At 42.4% G+C, this 21,138-nt stretch overlaps 1 protein-coding gene across 2 annotated transcripts; it reads right to left on the reverse strand.

The window, feature by feature from the left end:
- Nucleotides 1-7,011: 7,011 nt before the first annotated feature.
- Nucleotides 7,012-10,462, reverse strand: LOC125538358 (L10-interacting MYB domain-containing protein-like). 2 transcript variants are annotated; one of them, XM_048701618.1, is made up of 3 exons: nucleotides 10,024-10,462; nucleotides 7,682-8,440; nucleotides 7,012-7,580 (listed from the first exon to the last, which is right to left on the reverse strand). In XM_048701618.1, exons 2-3 carry the CDS (start codon nucleotides 8,118-8,120, stop codon nucleotides 7,120-7,122), a joined length of 900 nt encoding a protein of 299 aa, XP_048557575.1. In that variant the 5' UTR covers nucleotides 8,121-8,440; nucleotides 10,024-10,462; the 3' UTR covers nucleotides 7,012-7,119. The 2 variants fall into 2 exon arrangements, with proteins under 2 accessions (XP_048557575.1, XP_048557576.1); XM_048701619.1 differs by lacking the exons at nucleotides 7,012-7,580; nucleotides 7,682-8,440 and adding exons at nucleotides 8,620-9,338; nucleotides 9,427-9,738 and having other exon boundaries at nucleotides 10,024-10,427.
- Nucleotides 10,463-21,138: the final 10,676 nt, after the last annotated feature.

The raw sequence follows: 21,138 nt of genomic DNA on the forward strand, positions 1-21,138 counted from the left end.
AGATTGTATGTATGTGGACGAGAGATTAGGAGACAAACCTAACGAAATAGAGAAAGAGAGAAAGAGAGAGGAAGAAGTTAGGTCTGTGAGAAAGATGGAGACATGTAATATACGTGAGATGCGCGTGCATCCAGATTCTATACACGTGGAAGGAGAAGAGACAACAGGTTTGATGAGAGAGCTGGAAAAACATGGACGAGAGGGGAAGGATCTTGTGGGTTGAGGGATTGATAAATTTGTGCGGGGGGGAGGGATTGGTAATTTTGTGCGAGAGAGAGGGTGGGGGATGAGTCAGTCAGCCGTCGTCACATCATCCTGCTTCCAAATGGCCCTGCATTCTCTAGCATAGTGTGGTCGCCGTCTTCGGTCTCCTCGATGCCCTCTTTGAAGATTGAGGTGTTGTGCATACTAGGGTGCAGAGAAGCACAAGCGAGAGTAGTCACCATATAACCTTGGATGGGGATGAATTGTGTGCTCGGGGGAGGGTGTGTGTGTGTTGTGTGTTGTGTGTGTGTGTGTGTGTCAGATATTGAGAGAAAACAAACCTAAGGAGAGAAATGTGTGTGTATGTGATGGAAAGCTACATGCTAAGCAGGGTATTCACGAAGAGATTGTGCGTGCGAGATAGAGAGCGATGTGCGGGCCTTGAGGTGGGTATCTGTGGTGACAATGGGATACCACATGATTCACTTGATGTATGTTTTGGTGATCAACTTGCGGGTTCCTCCCATGAACCTATGCATAGGGGTTGGCACACGTTTTCGTCATGATTCTCTGGTAGAACTTTGGGGCACTCTTTGAGGTCCTTTGTGTTGGTTGAATAGATGAATCTGAGATTATGTGATGCATATCGTATAATCATACCCATGGATACTTGAGGTGACATTGGAGTATCTAGGTGACATTAGGGTTTTGGTTGATTTGTGTCTTAAGGTGTTATTCTAGTACGAACTCTATGGCTGTTTGTGACACTTATAGGAATAGCCCAACGGATTGATTGGAAAGAATAACTTTGAGGTGGTTTCGTACCCTACCATAATCTCTTCGTCCGTTCTCCGCTATTAGTGACTTTGGAGTGACTCTTTGTTGCATGTTGAGGGATAGTTATGTGATCCAATTATGTTAGTATTGTTGAGGGAACTTACACTAGCGAAAGTATGAACCCTGGGCCTTGTTTCAACACATTGCAATACCGTTTACGCTCACTTTTATCATTAGTTACCTTGCTGTTTTTATATTTTCAGATTACAAAAACTATTATCTACTATCCATATACCACTTGTATCACCATCTCTTCGCCGAACTAGTGCACCTATACAATTTACCATTGTATTGGGTGTGTTGGGGACACAAGAGACTCTTTGTTATTTGGTTGCAGGGTTGCTTGAGAGAGACCATCTTCATCCTACGCCTCCCACGGATTGATAAACCTTAGGTCATCCACTTGAGGGAAATTTGCTACTGTCCTACAAACCTCTGCACTTGGAGGCCCAACAACGTCTACAAGAAGAAGGTTGTGTAGTAGACATCAAGCTCTTTTCTGGCGCCGTTGCCGGGGAGTCTGCGCAAAAGTCAACATACCAAGTACCCATCACAATCTCTATCTCCCGCATTACATTATTTGCCATTTGCCTCTCATTTTCCTCTCCCCCCAATTCGCCCTTGCCGTTTTATTCGCCCTCTCTCCCTCTCTATCCTCCCTCTCTTTCTCCGTTTGCCTTTTTGTTTGCTCGTGTGTTAGTTTGTTTTCTTGTCTTCATGGCTAGTCTCTTATCTTCTCCTTTTTCTCCCGAGAATGAAGTTCTAAATTTTAAACAAAGGGAGGGAGAAAATATAAAAGATGCTTGGTATAGAATTTGCAATGCTCAAAATAGATCTACCAGGAAGCAATCTACTTCAGTTCTTCTCCGCAATTTTTATGTAGGTGTTAATCCTTGGTATAGATATATCCTTGATACCATTACCGGGGGGAATTTCTTGGGTAGCCATACTTTTGATTCTTATAATGCTATGTTAGATTTATTTGGCTCACCACCTCTTTTGGTTAATGGAACTATGTTAACTTTGGAGCATGTTATGCAAACACTTGAAATTATTGAAAACAAAGTTGCTACTATTGAATTAATTGAAAATCTAGATAAAAAGATCCACAATCAAATTACTCAATATGGATCTAAGGTAGGAATGACTTTGAAAAATATTATTAAAAGGAACCCATAGTTAATGAGAATATAAACTTAGATTCTACTAGAATTGATAAACTTGAGGGTATCATTACAAACTTGGGAACCGCTTTTTCTTCCGTAAAGAATACTCCAAGTCCTCCTACTAAAATTGCCAAGCTTATGTATGTTCCTAAAAATAAGGGTGACTCATCTATTAAGGAAACTGCGGATCTTAAATCTATAAGTATTCATCCCAATCTCTTTGCTATCATTAAGGAACCAATTGCTACAAATGAATTTTTCGATCTTGTGCCTAAGAGTTTGATAATCACTAGAAAGAAAGAAATTCCTAAGGGAGATAGATGCCTCATCTAAGAATTGCCTACCAAAGATGGCAATACCTAGATCTATTCTTGCTTGTTATGCCTAGCTAGGGGCGTTAAACGATAGCGCTTGTTGGGAGGCAACCCAATTTTATTTTTATTCCTTGCTTTGTACTCCTATTTAGTAATAAATAAATTATTTAGCCTATGTTTTTGTTGTGTTTTTTGTGTTTAATTAGTGTTTGTGCCAAGTAGAACCGTTGGGAAGACTTGGGGAAAGTCTTGTTGAACTTGCTGTAAAAAACAGAAACTTTAGCACTCACGAGAACTGCTGTCATTTTTATTTGGAAAGTGATATTTAGTTAATTCTTTTTGAAGATGATTAAAAGATAAATTCCTCACGTCCAGCAATTTATTTTAGAATTTTTGGGGTTCCAGATCTTGCGCTAGCTACAGATTACTACAGACTGTTCTGTTTTTGAAAGATTCTGTTTTTCGTGTGTTGTTTGCTTATTTTGATGAATCTATGGCTAGTAAAATAGTTTATAATCCATAGAGAAGTTGAAATACAGTAGGTATAACACCAATATAAATAAAGAATGAGTTCATTACAATACCTTGAAGTGTTCTTTTGTTTTCTTTCGCTAACGGAGCTCACGAGATTTTCTACTTTAAGTTTTGTGTTGTGAAGTTTTCAAGTTTTGGGTAAAGATTTGATGGATTATGGAACAAGGAGTGGCAAGACCCTAAGCTTGCGTATGCCCATAGCACCCCCAAGATAATCTAAGGACACCTAAAAGCCAAAGCTTGGGGATTTCCCGAAAGGCATCCCCTCTTTTTCGTCTACTTCTATCGGTCACTTTACTTGGAGCTATGTTTTTATTCACCACATGGTATGTGTTTTGCTTGGAGCGTATTTTATGATTTGAGTCTTTGCTTGTTAGTTTAACACAATCATCCTTGCTGTACAAACCTTTTGAGAGAGCCATACATGATTTGGAATTTGATAGAATACTTTATGTGCTTCACTTATATCTTTTGAGCTTTATAATTTTGCTCTAGTGCTTCACTTATATCTTTTAGAGCACGGTGGTGGATTTGTTTTATAGAAACTATTGATCTCTCATGCTTCACTTATATTATTTTGAGAGTCTTAAATAGCATGGTAATTTGCTTAAAATCCTAATATGCTAGGTATTCAAGATTAGTAAAATTTTCTTATGAGTGTGTTGAATACTAAGAAAAGTTTGATGCTTGATGATTGTTTTGAGATATGGAGGTAATAATATCAAAGTCATGCTAGTTGAGTAGTTGTGAAATTGAGAAATGCTTGCGTTGAAGTTTGCAAGTCCCGTAGCATGCATTTATGGTAAACTTTATGTAACAAATTTGAAACATGAGGTGTTATTTGATTGTCCTCCTTATGAGTGGCGGTCGGGGACGATCGATGGTCTTTTCCTACCAATCTATCCCCCTAGGAGCATGCGCGTAGTACCGAGGTTTTTGATGACTTGTAGATTTTTGCAATAAGTATGTGAGTTCTTTATGACTAATGTTGAGTCCATGGATTATACGCACTCTCACCCTTTCATCATTGCTAGGCTCTTCGGTACCATGCATTGCCCTTTCTCACATTGAGAGTTGGCGCAAACTTCGCCGGTGCATCCAAATCCCGTGATATGATACGCTCTTTCACACATAAACCTCCTTATATCTTCCTCAAAACAGCTACCTACCTATTATGGCATTTCCATAGCCATTCCGAGATATATTGCCATGCAACTTTCCATCATTCCGTTCATCATGACACATTCATCATTGTCATATTGCTTAGCATGATCATGTAGTTGACATAGTATTTGTGGCAAAGCCACCATTCATAATTATTTCATACATGTCACACTTGAGTCATTGCATATCCCGGTACACCGCCGGAGGCATTCATATAGAGTTATACCTTGTTCTAGTATCGAGTTGTAATCATTGAGTTGTAAATAAATAGAAGTGTGACGATCATCATTATTAGAGCATTGTCCCAAGTGAGGAATAAAAAAAGAAAGGCCATAAAAAAGAGAAAGGCCATAAAAAAGAGAAGGCCCAAAAAAATGAGAGAAAAAGAGAGAAGGGACAATGTTACTATCCTTTTACCACACTTGTGCTTCAAACTAGCACCATGATCTTAGTAGAGAGTCTCTCATGTTATCACTTTCATATACTAGTGGGAAATTTTCATTACAGAACTTGGCTTGTATATTCCAACAATGGGCCTCCTCAAGTGCCCTAGGTCTTCGTGAGCAAGCAAGTTGGATGCACACCCACTAGTTTCTTTTGTTGAGCTTTCATACATTTATAGCTCTAGTGCATCCGTTGCATGGCAATCCCTACTCCTTGCATTAACATCAATCGATGGGCATCTCCATAGCTCATTGATTAGCCTCGTTGATGTGAGACTTTCTCCTTTTTGTCTTCTCCACATAACCCCCTCATTATTCTATTCCACCCATAGTGCTATATCCATGGCTCGCGCTCATGTATTGCGTGAAAGTTTATAGGTTTGAGATTACTAAAGTATGAAACAATTGCTTGGCTTGTCATCGGGGTTGTGCATGATGAGAGCATTCTTGTGTGATGAAAATGGAGCATGACTAAACTATATGATTTTGTAGGGATGAACTTTCTTTGGCCATGTTATTTTGAGAAGACATAATTGCTTAGTTAGTATGCTTGAAGTATTATCATTTTTATGTCAATATGAACTTTTGTCTTGAATCTTTCGGATCTGAATATTCATACCACAGTTAAGAAGAATTACATTGAAATTATGCCAAGTAGCACTCCGCATCAAAAATTCTGCTTCTATCATTTACCTACTCGAGGACGAGCAGGAATTAAGCTTGGGGATGCTTGATACATCTCCAACATATCTATAATTTTTGATTGCTCCATGCTATGTTATCTACTGTTTTGGCAATATTGGGCTTTATTATCCACTTTTATATTATTTTTGGGACTAACCTATTAACCGGAGGCCCAGCCCAAAATTGCTATTTTTTTCCTATTTCAGTGTTTTGAAGAAAAGGAATATCAAACGGAGTCGAAATGGAACGAAATCAACTAGAGAAGTTATTTTTGGAAGGAAAGCTACCGGAAAAGCTTGGAGTGCACGTCAGGAAAGAAGGGAGGTGCCCACGAGGGTGGGGGGCGCGCCCACCCCCTGCCTCGTGCCCCCCCCTTCGGTCCACCGACGTGCTTCTTTCACCCATATATACCTACGTATCCTAAAACTTCCAGAACGCACAATAGATCGGGAGTTCCACCGCCAGAAGCCTCCGTAGCCACCGAAAGCCAATCTAGACCCGTTCCGGCACCCTGCCGGAGGGGGCAATCCTTCTCCGGTGGCCATCTTCATCATCCCGTGCTCTCCATGACAAGGAGGGAGTAGTTCTCCCTCGGGGCTGAGGGTATGTACCAGTAGCTATGTGTTTGATCTCTCTCTCTCTCGTGTTCTTGAGGTGATAAGATCTTGATGTATCGTGAGCTTTGCTATTATATTTAGATCTTATTATGTTTCTTTCCCCCTCTACTCTCTTGTAATGGATTGAGTTTCCCCTTTGAAGTTATCTTATCGGATTGAGTCTTTAAAGATTTGAGAACACTTGATGTATGTCTTGCCGTGCGTACCTGTGGTGACAATGGGATACCACGTGATTCACTTGATTTATGTTTTGGTGATCAACTTGCGGGTTCCGCCCATGAACCTATGCATAGGGGTTGGCATACGTTTTCGTCGTGATTCTCTGGTAGAACTTTGGGGCACTCTTTGAGGTCCTTTGTGTTGGTTGAATTGATGAATCTGAGATTGTGTGATGCATATCGTATAATCATACCCACGGATACTTGAGGTTACATTGGAGTATCTAGGTGACATTAGGGTTTTGGTTGATTTGTGTCTTAAGGTGTTATTCTAGTATGAACTCTAGGGCTGTTTGTGACACTTATAGGAATAGCCCAACGGATTGATTGGAAAGAATAACTTTGAGGTGGTTTCGTACCCTACCATAATCTCTTCGTTCGTTCTCCGCCATTAGTGACTTTGGAGTGACTCTTTGTTGCGTGTTAAGGGATAGTTATATGATCCAATTATGTTAGTATTGTTGAGGGAACTTACACTAGCGAAAGTATGAACCCTAGGCCTTGTTTCAACACATTGCAATATCGTTTACGCTCACTTTTATCATTGGTTACCTTGCTGTTTTTATATTTTCAGATTACAAGAACTATTATCTACTATCCATATACCACTTGTATCACCATCTCTTCGCCGAACTAGTGCACCTATACAATTTACCATTGTATTGGGTGTGTTGGGGACACAAGAGACTCTTTGTTATTTGGTTGCAGGGTTGCTTGAGAGAGACCATCTTCATCCTACGCCTCCCACGGATTGATAAACCTTAGGTCATCCACTTGAGGGAAGTTTGCTACTGTCCTACAAACCTCTGCTCTTGGAAGCCCAACACGTCTACAAGAAGAAGGTTGTGTAGTAGACATCACGACCCAAAATATTATATACACTTCTACACATATCACAAAATAGAATAGTAGTTCACCCATGAGCAGATAAAAGAACTCTATGATGCAGTAGAGCTCATCAAGGAGTTAGCAATTCTATCACGGACTATGTTCATGTCGACGATGTTAAGTCTCGCCGGAACACTATCTCCTTTGACTGGCACTACTTCCAAGTCCTCATCAGGAATATAATCCTCATCTTCATCACATTTGTCAAACTCCTCGTCGGGCAACTTGGTCTCAGGAATATAGTTGTGCAACGCCATACAAGCAATAATAATCTTTTTCTGTGTACGAGGTTTGAAACTAGGTACACCCTTCAAGATGCGCCATTTAGCTTTGAGCACTCCAGATGTTCGCTCAACAACATTTCTAAGTGAAGAGTGGCGATTATACACCTCATATTTGCCCACCGGTTTTCGTCCATTACGAAATTCTGGTATGTGGTATATTTGGCCTTTGTAAGGAGCAAGATATCCTTCACGGTTTGGATATCCCGAATCGATGAGGTAATATTTTCCTATAAAAAAGGCAACATTGTTATGCATGGTTGTTGAGGAGCAAGTAATGGCAGCAATATAAAAGAGGATAGTACGTAATGGCAACAACACATATTAGTACCTGGTGGTGGTGTAGGGAAGCGATGTGCATACTTTACCAAGCTATCATTTAAGATCCTTGTGTCATGTGCTGAACCGGGCCAACCAGCCACAACAAAAGTAAACCTCTTGTCAAAGTCGCAAACCGCCATAACATTTTGTGATGGAAATCCATGGCGACCTGTGTGGTTAACAACCTCATCCGATGGCAGTGTAACTGGGATGTGGCAGCCATCTATTGCACCGATCGCACCTTTGAAATGAGGCCAAAATCTCTCATCTTGAATTCTTGCATGCACGGTTGTGAAAGTATCATCTCGAGGTGTTATGTTATGTCCTGCTAACTTGCACAAGCAATTCAAGACCTCTTTGAACTTTCGATGGACCGTTTCCGTTGATCTCGAAAAACGATTCTCAACATGAGAGAATGATTGGGGGCCACCAACCATCCACAAGAACATAGCTAAAGACTCTTACGATGTCACTTCTCTGCTTGACTTCAATCCATAATGAGACACTAGGATATTGTGCAATGACTCAAATACTCTTCGACTCATCCAAAACATCCTATAACAACTCCTTTTATGACCAAGAGTTTCCATAACCCATTCATAACCAGTTTGTTCTGGAATCCTATATGGTTCTTTTAGTAGATAGGTTTTGGTGTAGTGATTACCCATGTCACCCATACACCCAACTTGATATGCCAAAGTCGCCAACCGCTTGAGCTTTTTCCTCCTTTTCCTAGGCCATCATTGATATCCTGATCCACTCCATTCATCTACAAAAAATTTGGGCAGTAACATTGTCAAATATGGCAGCAACAACATGTATAACAATATTTACAAAAACTGGACATGAACATTGCTAATATGTGGCAGCAACAACATTTTCAAAAACTGGACAACAATAAGATAGATATGGTTCATCACAAACAAGGTAGCAATAAGATAGATATGGTTTGTCACAAACAAGGCAGCAATAACATAGATATGGTTCATTACATCACGAAGACACGTGTTCATAAGTACTAAAACAAATAGTTATACAAATAGTTCAAACATAGTTGGGTTGGAGGACAAGGTTTTGTGGTTCTATTTGTTCATTTGATCATGTTTCCTATTGAGCCAATCAAGTCTCCCCTTTTTTGTTTCGATCAGCATGAACAACTCTCTATAGTTGGGTTGGAGGACAAGGTCAGTGGCTGTGAAATACAAAGGAGTTCCCTCCTCGGCCCCACAATACTTCGTCAAAGTCAAAACTTCCTTCATGGTAGGAACAACACTTGCTGGAGCATGAGTTGCTGCTATCTCTGAGTTTATATTCCCAAGTGTGGCCTTCTACTCACGTAGAAAAGGATTCTTGTCCTCCTTAGCTGACTCGTCAATAAACTTGGCCTTGCGCTTCAGATATTTTGCCGCCTTTCCATCCTTAGGTGAGACCTTGACCTCCTTTGCCGCCTTTCCATCCTTAGGTGAAACCTTGACCTCCTTCAATGCATTTCCATCCTCCTCGGACTCTTCTCCAACATCAGGCATATCATCATCATTTGTGCTGTCTGACATCTCCCCAGGAATAGATGATGTAGCCCTGGTGACATGTGCGTTGGCGAACATGACATGAATTTCTTCCAAGTTGGCCAGCCCCTTCTTCTTGTACTTTGCATGCTTAGGATTTTTCTGAAATATAGCATAAGAGTTAGCAATTCCACAAACAAAATGATGCTACCAAATAAACGCTGCTAACAAAATAAATGATAGTACATACCTTAAGATGTATTTTCCACCAATCATCATCGGCTATAATGGTTTTGTTCACATCATCCCAACCTAGCCCAGTTGCCGCATTTTTCAACAACATGAATTGTACATATTGTATCTTCAACATGTCCCATTTGTTTTTAAATTGATTCTGTGAACATCTTTTTCGAGTCCTATCAAAGAACTTATCTTCAAGATGTGTGTACCCTCTACGGTTCAAACATCCCTTTGGCCTATTTCCAGCATCGACCTCGTCCTTGCATATCTCATAGAAGATAGTTATGTGATGTGCATCCCAATTAGCCTTTTCCTTTTCCATCTATTTCACAAGATAAATATTAAGGTTAATTGTCAAGCACTTCATGCACATACTGCGGTCATGCATTGCTGCCATAACACTTTAATCAATCAACACATATACTAATATAGGCTAATCTGACCATAGTATTTGACATACATCAACAAACTTTGTATTATGGCAGCAATAATTCACACAAATATGGCAACAAGAATTCACACAAACACATCAGCAACATTGTATCTATCTCACATATGGAAGCAAGAACAAACAGGGGTTTGTACATCACAAAAGTAGATTTTTTACCTCACAGAGAGCTGCCGGGACAGAGCTTCAGCGAGGTAGGTGGTGCAGCTCGGATTAGCAGCAGCAGCAAGTTCCCGGAGTGAAGAGGCTCGTCGGGCGAAGGAGGAAGGGGGATGGAGGCGTCCGGCAGTGGTGGCTAGCCGGCGCTCCTCTCCCCATGTAGCGGCAGCGGCAGGAGAAGAGTCCCTGGCGGCAGAGTGGAGGGGATCTTCGGGCGGACGGGGACAGATCTGGAGGCGGTCGGTGGACGGCGGCGCCAAGCCATCGCGGTGGAGGAGCGGGCCGGTGTCCACCAGCAAGGGCGACGGCGGGACGAACCCTAGTGGCCAGAAGGGGAAAGGATAAAAGAGGGGCCGATGTATGCTCTCGGTGGGTTCTGGAATCGGGGTGGATCGACCCATCCCCAGTGGCAAAGGTGGTTAATTCCACCCATCTATTAGGGGTGGGTTCGAAGAGGCACGCAGCGGAATCCGGGAAAGCACCTCCTAGGCAGCTGCCGCTCGTGCGTGTATTTTTGGATGCGCTGCGATGGCGGCATGCGTCGGTTTGCTCTTTGGCTACAATTTAGCTGCGAGCAAGCGGAATCCGGCTGAAAAAGCGAAATCAAACGGGGCCTAAGTCTAATGTTTACGTATACTAGTGCGGTTTTCTTTTAAGTTTGACCAACCCTATATCAAACTAAACTAAGCTTCCATATGCGCACTCATCAATATGCCGCCGCCGTCGTTGCGCATGCCGGCGCCCGCCTGCTCCGGCCAACAATTTCTCGCCCATCACCGCCATGTCGCCGCCATCCATGTGCCATGAAGCCGAAGGCTCGCCCTCTCATGTCGTCTGCAGTCCCTCCTCATGATGCCGCCGCGCTGCCAAGCATGCGACCAGCTGGTGGAGCCGTGTCTATGCATGCAACGTACGAAGAGGAGGACAAGCGCGTGCTCCAGCACGCCGGCGAGGAGGAACTAGCGTGTCATTGTCGTCTCCGCCCGCGCGGAGGAGGCGCGCATGGTGGCTGTCGCGGCGGAAGCTGGTCGTGCGCGCGTTGAGCCCGCAAACCGGGTGCGGACGCGGAATCTACCTTCGAGACCTTGAATGCCACGTGGATCCTGCAATCTGAAGGAGCAATTTGGGTTAGTCGACTCTTGTGAGCCGTTTGATGCAACATGGATGGCTAGAAGGGCTTCTTCAACCTCCGAAATTGATGCACGGTTCATCTTCTCAGCCCGCCACACGCCTAACCGCCTGCCGCCGCCGCGCCCTCCCCTAAACCGCCTGCCGCCGCCATGCTCCCCCCACCCCCGCCATCCGTTTAACCCCGGGCACGATCCATTTTTTTTCCGGCGGACTGCATTCCACACCCAACACTCATAAGATAGATCATGTGCACCCTGCCACCCTAATATAGATATTGGGGTTGCTTCTCTGCCGTCTTCTTCCTTCGCTCCATCGAACTTCTTTCACAAATCGACTAACCCAAATTATACTACTAGTACGAACGTATTAAGTACAGTAGGAACACGAAGATATGAACAGTAGTACCAACTGCAAGAAGAACAGTAGTACTCCCTCCATTCCAATATCTAGTGCGCATAGTTATAGGCACACATACCAACACATGAGCTGGAGGTTGCATCTTGGACGCGGAATACCCCCACCCAGGGCATGTGCTGTTGCAGTTCAACAGAAGCGGCAAGCGAGGAGGCTGCATGTGCGCTGCTGTGCAAGGCTATTTGGGTCCAAAGTACAGGATGGCTGCCAATGCGCACTATAAATCAGAATTTTTCTAAAAAATGTATACACACTACATATAGGAACAGAGGGAGACGTAGTACTAGTACTACTGTACGTACTAAAGAGTTCAAATAACGAGAAAGAACATAAACATAGTTCTGCTGGGTCCTCAGCACAACACACCATTGAAAATAAACTAAGCAATTAGTCCGCTTAACACTGCAGTAGAACCAGCATGAGCGACGGCACTTCCACGTACTCCGAGTCCGAGTCCACGTCCTCGACTTCGTCCTCGTCCCTCTTCCTCTTCCTCTTCGCCGACGCTTCTTTGCTTGAACTGGACACTGGGCTCTACTTCTTCATCCAATCCTTGTAGATATTTAAACAAAGGTAGGCATCCATTGCTGCATACAGGATGTGATCTTCATCTAATGTCTTCGACTCCCTATAACATCCCAAAATTCTAAATTTTGGAATGTTATAAATTATAATAAATAGATGGATTTGATTGATTGTTTAATTGTGATGTGATTGCTTGAGTGAAATTGAGTGTAATTCGAAACTTTTTGGAAGTTAAATGAGAGGGAATAAAAGGACTTTCCCAAACTTTCATTTTGCATTTATGATCTCCGTGAATTCAAATTCTTTTCAAATACAAAACCCTAGAGAGAAGATGACATGACTTCTTCCATTTGAATAAATGAAATGGGTTTTGAAGAGATTTGAATTTTTTTTGGAATATTTTCCAATTCAGAAACTTTAAGCAACTCAATGATTTTCATGAGAGAAGATAAAATGACTTCTTCAAAACATATGAAATATGAGTTGGAAGTTTCAAAGAACTCAAATTTAAAGTCCATTTGAAATTATTTTCAATTTGGAGTTATTTGAGTTTTATTCAACTTATTTTTATCCAAAATAAAAATATATGAAAAATAGGGTAACATGATTCCCTACATCAGAAAATTGGAGAAAAATAAATTTGAATAAATTTAGGTATTTTTAAAATGATTTTTATTAGATTTTATTATACCAGTAGAACTCTTTGCTTTATTTAAATTTTTGTGGATTTTATTTGATGCAAGAAAAATGTTCGCATTGTAGAAAATCTTTTTCTGAAAATTTTGATATATTATATGCCTATATAATATTTTTATTTATTTGGTTTTGTTATTTTTGTTCGTCTGGAAAAATGTTTTTTTAAAACCCTTTCCGAGCTAGCAGGCCCAGCCCAGCCCAACGCAGTGTGTCCCCGAGCTCCAGCCGGACTCAACCGCGCGCACGCCACGCCGCCGCGCCGCCATGGGAGGCCGTGCCCGCCCCGGCCTCCTCTGCCCCCTCGCCCACACCACGGAGTCACCCCGCCCTCCTTAAATACCGCGCGCCACCGACCCCTCTCTCTCCTCGCTTCGCGCCGCATCTTGCATCGCCGCCACGCATCTCGCCGGAGCCGCCTCCACCCCGCTCCGTCCCGTCGCCGTGGACCGCCGCCGATGCCGCCAACATCCTCGCCGCGACGCGACGTGCCGCTCCTCCCGGTGCCTCTACCGGGCAGCGCCGAGCCCTGGAGCCGCCGCCGCCGTCTCCTCCATCGCCGGCGACTCCAACCGCTGCGGTAACCGTCGCCCCTCCTCGTTTGTCCGATCTGGATCTAAGGAACCAGATCCATTTTTTTTCTCTAAGTGTTTTTTTTTCTATTTAGAGAATGTTCATTTTATAAACTTCTAGAGCGAACAGTTTCATCATTTAGGTTCTGTTAGCGAGCGTTCGTGTTTTTAGTTTTCTTTTAATTTCGACCAGGGACCTATCTGTGATTATTTTCTTTGCAAGCTAGTCCCTGTTCTTCAAACCTTCGCTACTTCTTACTCGTTTGTCCAAATCCAACGAAATCAATGCCCACTTCTTCGTTACGAACCCTCTATCCAGTAAATCAACTTAAACATGTTTTTGAAAGTTTTAAATTTTGAATTCAAACAGATTTGTATTTGAACTTCTTTTGAACATAACTTGAGTTTTGTAACTCCGATTTAGTTGATTCTTTTTGCAAATCGAAGCTCTTGACCTAAAATTTCTGATAAGGCCAAATTCGCATAATTTTGGTACTATTAGAAATTGTTTTGTGTTGCAAGAGTTATTTGCTTGGTTTTGATGTTTTCCGAACTGTCTTCTTTGTTCTTCCCGATCTTTTGAGTGATTGCTTATGTGTGGTTACTATTGCTTGCTCATGGTAGATTGAACAGAGTGTGACGAGTAGAACTATCAAGAGTTATGAGTGCGAATCATCTTCATCAACAGTACAAGGCAAGTTCACACTTTGATCATACCTCTTTACTACCCAGTTTTATTGCATTAGATCAACCCTCAAACAATTGCATGGTTAGGATCTAAATAAATTGTGGGTTGGGAAGTAGATTGAGGTAGTACCTATTCACCCGTTTTATTATCAAACCTTGGGAGTTACTTCTACGTCATGCTTATATTGCCATGCTATGCTCGTAGACGTGGATTGGGTTTAACAGTGTGCATGACAGATGTGAGTTGTTAATTAATGGTTAACTTAAGGTGGCAACTTTAATACACATCTGGGTGGATTGAGGCACCTGGGGAACCCAGTGATTGCCTGTATTTTTGGAAATCCCAGGGTATCGTGTGATTTTCCTATGGACCGCCACCCAGGCTCAAAGGGATCATAAGATTATTCATGCTGGAAACTTCCATGTGCAGCCACATGCCATTATGGGCTCTGGCATAGTTGAGTAATGATAGAGGCTAAGGTGTCCCGATGTTTCGATGAGATGGTGGCTATCGTTTTCTATGGGAGTCAACCTTGACGATCCGACTACGAACGTGCGAGACGTCGTGCCTTAGCAATCGCTAAACCAACTTCCGAGGGTTATTGACCACGCCGGAGCACGATCAACCTGACCACGAGGGTCTGTTTCCTACGAGCAAATGAAGAACAAGCAAGAAACTGAGATTGCAATCGGGATATTGCGAATATAAGATGAAAGCTTTATTGATCAAGGTGGGGTTCTATGACGTCTTGGTCTGGTCGTTGGACACAAACGAAGTACGCGAAGTTGCAGCTATGGCGAACTTTTAATCTAAACAAAACCCCACAGTCTAAACGACGCCCTAAGGGCTGTATATATGGAGGAAGAGGGGGGAATTTCGTGGCCCTTGAGGGTGGGGTCCGAAACCAACCCTAACTCTTGTTTCCCCACACATACGGACTCTAAAAATAGCCTATACTTAAGTATTTCGAAATTACATGGGCCTGGCCCATTAATAAGGTGACGCAGCACCTACAATAGCCTATGGACGGATATTATGAAGTGGCATCTTGTATATTTCGTCCAAGGCTTCATGCACTCCTTATGGCGGCTTCAAAGTCCTGAAATCATCACTTGTAACTCCGTTCTTGATCCCCTTGCGCATGCCATCAACTCCATGCGTGTTCTTGCTCCAATGTTCATCCTTCTCCAAGCTAGGCCCTTCATTTGTAAGCAAAACAAATGTATCTAATTTAGGAAGCATCATAATCTCATGAACATTAGAATCATTACCAAGAAACGAAAGTACCTGGTAATTTAATTGGCGTGCGCGAGCTCTAGTAATTGGTCCAGTATATGTAACAGTAGGGGCTATGGGTGTAACAATGGTATTGATGTCCTCATCAAGTAAGTTGTGGAAAACCTTTCCATGATGGGCTAGCAGATGTAGGGGATTGTAGGTGTACCGACCTATCTATCGGTTAAGGGGACCTCTTCGGAAAGACTGTGTCTCGGTCATCCCTTTCTCAAACATCATGTAGTGCGAGGAATCCAACGAAGGAGATCGAGTCTTGTGGGGAAAAGTGCACAAACCTCTACTAAGTGTACAAACTAATCATGATTAGCCGTGTCCCCGGTTATGGACATCTTGAGTATCTGGTTCTTGGATTATCATGTTGATCTCATCACTCTAAATTAATTTTGTTGGGTTATTAATTACCTTTTAATTTGGAATTGAGATGGGGTTTACCATTCTCAATGTTTTCAACCAACTTTGTAGTTAAATAGAATATATTCCTTTGCAGTAGGGAAAAATTGGCTTTTCGCAAAAACATTATAACCATAGAGCGTCCACCAGCCATATATGCATGTAGTGATAGTCATTATTCATCATTATCCTCTGGTGTGAATTTGCCAGTACATTCAATGCACTGACCCTTTGTGGCTGCAACGTCTCATGTTGCAGGAATCTTACAACGAGTAAGTGATACGTTAGGGTTACGATTTCTACACTCAACTTTGCCATTGGTGTTGATGGGAATCCACAACCATGTTGTTACTTCCCCTATTTGGATTGAGGTAATAGTATTTACGTTATTTTATTCATGTGATTTACCTCTGTTATAAATCCTCAAGTACTGTGTGTGTCAGCATACCGATCCAGGGATGACACTTAAGCATAGAGACTTGACCGTCTGAGGTCGGGTCGCTACAAGATGGTATCAGAGCACATGTTGACTGTAGGACGTGACCCCTAGAAACTGGCAAGCCCATAGGGAAAGATTTTTCTCTACAACTTTTTTTTTAAAAGATCTTTTATCTCTGTTCTCTTCTGAGCTTATTCAAATATTCCCTTGTAGTGAGACCATACCCCCCTTTTCCCCTTTTGACCATGCGAAGATTCAGCTGATGAGACCACTCCGAGAAGGACAAGATATCGGACAAGTAAGATCATTTCGGAATGAAGAGGATTTTACCGTGCATTATAATAATGGAAACTACAACGGTTGAAGACTCCGAAGACTAGGAGAATTTGAAGACCCTATAGAATTTTCCAGATTTGTATGACCTAGGAAGATTACCCTTATGGAACTTGGCAGACTATTGGAGCTGTCAATACCCAAGATCAAGGTGTGTCGAAGAAAGACCAGAACATAGAGCATTAGAACTCAAAGATTTTGTCAAGAAAACCCTAAGGCAAGAGATATCAACTATGGAATGATAGCTCATGGAAATGACAAGAGCAGAAACACGGCTATATCGGCCGCTTATGCTATTGCCACCGCGCTGAGTAAGCATGCATTTCTTTGGAAGGATTGGATGACAAGAAGGCTGATGGGGCATCTATTAGCAAAGGATGCAGTTTTAACCTTAGTTGGTGTATCGCCAGGATCTGGAGTATTACATGAAGAAATTTTTGATGGACCTTCAGGAAGCCGTATTTTGACAAAGAAGTGTTTCGTGAAAAACTCAGGACCCAGAAGCTGAAAGTAGCCAAGCTGGAGGAGCAAAACCTCAAGATACCGGAGATTCGTCGGGAACTGAAGGACAGTAGGGCCATGGTTAATGCCAAGGATGTTGAAACCCAGAAGTTTGGAACGCAACACCAAGAATATTTAAGGATGTCACGAGAAACTTTTTGTCAACAAATAGGATCTGGCAAAAGAATTTGAGAAAGACAAGCATGATCGGAAGAAGCCATTGGAGGCATGAACAAGACTTGAAGAGTTAGACGACCTTGAAGATTTATTGGCCTTTAGAAGACCAAACCCCTGTTATATACCTACGTTAGATGCAACGATTGTGAGATGTCATTTGTTTGATGTTTTTTCGACAGCCACAAAATAAAATTTGTCTTTTCAAAACTATTGTTTGTATTGTGTGTATCCCTCTCCATCTCTCTCATCTCACCCCCAAAACCCATGGACCCAATAGAGGATGAACGGAGATGAAACCATATTTTCTGGACCGATGAGTCAATTGGAGACAGACCGATGGATTCAGAACATGGAGGATCATATGGAGAATAACTCTGTAGCCGGAAAGGATATGACCCAGCATGCTCTTCAGTGCTTTGAAAGAGGTGATGCTATTAGGTGGAGGATGTACCAAACCATCAATGGATGTCAAGGAGTAACCACTTGGAAAGAATTTAAGTTGACTCTGCAAAGATCTCGTCTTGTGTCCCGGAAGTTGAAGCCTTATGGAAAGGATATGAAGAAACCTTGTGCATGCAAGATTTGTGGAGAAATAGGACACAACCATAAGGAACACAGGGATGAATGCCCTCATTGTGAAGGAAGTCACCCAACTGAAGAATGCCCAACTAGGCAGATCACTTGTTTCTTGTGTGAAGGGACTACCCACTACCCTGCTCAGTGTCGCATTTACCCCATGGTACAAAGAACCATCCAGCAGAAGAAAGAAGCAATGAAAGGAGCCTTAATGGAAATTTTAGAAGAACCTGTGATGAAGGAAGAGGTGGAGGACACACCCGAAGAAGGCCCAATTAAACCCTGCACCAAGTCATGCTATTCATGTGGAGAAGAAGGACACATCTCCCAGAATTGTTTGAATGGGGATCTAGTAGAATTCCCGACAGAGGAAGTAGAGTATGACCCATAGGAAATAGAAGCCCTGATTGGAACGGAAAGGTCCAGGAAGAGAAATAGATTGGAATCCAGGAAGGACCTGGGTCATATCACCTGTTTCAGGTGCAGGGAGTCAGGGCACTACTGCAACAGTTGCCCAAAAAGGAAACCTAGAGACTTGTCAGAAGTAATATGTTTCTGCTGCAATAAAGCAGGGCACTTTGCCAGAGATTGTCCCAATGAGAAGGAGACTCATGGTAAATAGTTGTGATGAAAAAGGAATATAGTAGTAGTAGTGAGAACATTTCGTTTTCAGTATTGAGGTGTTGAGTTGAGGCATGTAATGGATATGCAGGAGATTGTAGTAATTTGAGGATCAATAAAGTTAGCATCGTCAGTACTGATGGATTTTATGAGTTGTTACTCTGTGAAGAAAGATTTTGACCATTTTCGAGGATATGAGAAATATGTTCTATGGAAGATTTGTGCATTTTAAGGGTGGTAGTACCCTGTGAGGACACTTGACCCCTGGAAAGGATGAGGATATTCCACGAAGTGGATTTTGGACAAAATTAAGTACGAGTTTTATCTCGATATGTGCGATACCTCGAGAGTATGAAGGGAGGAAGTACTATTTGATATAAAGGAGGTATGATGTTGGTAATATGGAGCAATTGTAACTCCATGATGAGATGGAGTAATCACGTCTTAGTTTGGTGCCAATAGAAGAAAGAAAGATAGTAGAATCGGATGGATTTAAGAATGCTGGGAGGTTGGATGTTGGAGTAGTGATCAGTTGCCCCGATGATGAGTTAAAGGTTTACAAGTGATGAGATGGGCCATAACCCACAGGCCCCAGGACCTGCCAAGAAGCAAGCACACCCTTGTTGAAGGAAAAACCCTGGAAGAAGTTACGATTTTAGCAATAGACAATTTTTATAGGAGTTTACGCAAAACCTGGGAGTTGCGAAGGAACGATAGATGTTTGTTTGGATTGCAGAATCAATGGATTTATCCGAACCTAGTTCGTCGACAAGAAAAATTCTGCAATGCTTGTGAGGATGACTGAGTGTTAGAATGCGAGATTCGCTAAACCGTATACAAGGTAATGATTTGGGTGCGGGATGGATTGATCACCATACCGACTTACTCTTATTATTCGCCTTGCTATATGGGATGGTAAATCTGAGTGACTTACCTATAGTAGAGAGACGACGATATTAAACCTTTTTTAAACCTTAGAATGGTATAGCAATTTTTTCCCTTGTACAAGGCAGCTTTTGCCACACGTAGGATATACGGTGAGAATGAAGCCCAGACTCATTCCCTGCAGGAGAAACCATAAATTGATGACCACCATGAGATATCGATAGTTGTTTAGTATTGGCGCCAGACCCGTCAGCTAAGAAGACCCAGTCTTGGAATAACCTTACCAAGATGAAAGGACAGAAGAATTGTGGAAAAGGTTATGCCGCTACCGGAAGAGCCCAGAGAAGGAGTTTTCCCAAAAATCTAAGAAGACCGGCCCCGTCAAGAATAAGGATGGAGTATATGAGTTTACCTGGAACCGTTACCATGTTTCTAAGGGTGGTAGCACTCCATACCCCTGGAGACGATCGATGGATTTTGAGAAGACCCCGACCCTAACCTATTTCTTTCTAGCCTCTCCGAATCTCGAGGATGAGATTCATTTTAAGGGTGGTAGGTTTGTAACATCCCAAAATTATAAATTTTGGAATGTTATAATAAATAGATATATTTGATTGTGGTGTGATTGCTTGAGTGAAATTGAGTGTAATTCGAAACTTTTTGGAAGTTAAATGAGAGGGAATAAAAGGACTTTCCCAAACTTTCATTTTGCATTTATGATCTCCGTGAATTCAAATTCTTTTCAAATATAAAACCCTAGAGAGAAGATGACATGACTTCTTCCATTTGAATAAATGAAAAGGGTTTTGAAGAGATTTGAATATTTTTTGGAAATATTTTCCAATTCAGAAACTTTAATCAACTCAATGATTTTCATGAGAGAAGATAAAATGACTTCTTCAGAACATATCAAATATGAGTTGGAAGTTTCAAAGAACTCAAATTTAAAGTCCATTTGAAATTATTTTCAATTTGGAGTTATTTGAGTTTTATTCAAATTATTTTTCTCCAAAATAAAAATATATGGAAAATAGGGTAACATGATTCCCTACATCAGAAAATTGGATTTTTTTAATTAATTTACGTATTTTTAAAATGATTTTTATTAGATTTTATTAGACTAGTAGCACTCTTTGCTTTATTTAACTTTTTGTGGATTTTATTTGATGCAAGAAAAATGTTCACGTTGTAGAAAATCTTTTTCTATTTTTTTTGATATATTATATGCCTATATAATATTTTTATTTATTTTGGTTTTGTTATTTTTGTTTGTTTGGAAAAATGTTTTAAAAAAACCCTTTCCCTCCGACTGGGCGGCCCAGCTAGCAGGCCCAGCCCAGCCCAACGTAGCGCGTCCTCGAGCTCCAGCCGGACTCCACTGCACGCACGCCGCGTCGCCATGGGAGGTCGTGCCCGCCCCAGCCTCCTCTGCCCCCTCACCCACGCCACGGAGTCGCCCCGCCCTCCTTAAATACCGCGCGCCGCCGACCCCTCTCTCTCCTTGCTTTGCGCCGTATCTTGCGCCGCCACCGCCGCCACACATCTCGTTGGAGCCGCCTCCACCCCGCTCCGTCCCGTCGCCGCCGACGCCGCCATCATCCTCGCCGCGACGCGCCGCTCCTCCTGGTGCCTCTGCCCGGCGCCGCCGAGCCCCGAAGTCGCCGTCTCGTCCGAAGACGCCGCCGCCGCCGTCTTCTCCGTTGCCGGCGACTCCAATCGCCGCGGTAACCGCCGCCCCTCCTCGTCCGTCCGATCTGGATCTAAGGATCCAGATCCATTTTTTTCTCTAAGCATTTTTTTTCTATTTAGAGAACGTTCGTTTTCTAAACCTCTAGAGCAAACGGTTTCATCATTTAGGTTCTATTAGCGAGTGT

This window comes from Triticum urartu, chromosome 2, assembly GCF_003073215.2.
Source record: "Triticum urartu cultivar G1812 chromosome 2, Tu2.1, whole genome shotgun sequence".
In the NCBI taxonomy this organism is placed as follows: Eukaryota; Viridiplantae; Streptophyta; class Magnoliopsida; order Poales; family Poaceae; genus Triticum; species Triticum urartu.

Excerpts from the sequence above, each read along its gene's own strand:
- LOC125538358 (XM_048701618.1), bottom strand. The coding sequence starts at position 8,120 with ATGTTCTTGTGGATGGTTGGTGGCCCCCAATCATTCTCTCATGTTGAG. Across the intron at positions 7,581-7,681 it reads CTTCCCTACACCACCACCAG|GAAAATATTACCTCATCGAT; the intron begins GTACTAATATGT and ends CCTTTTTTATAG.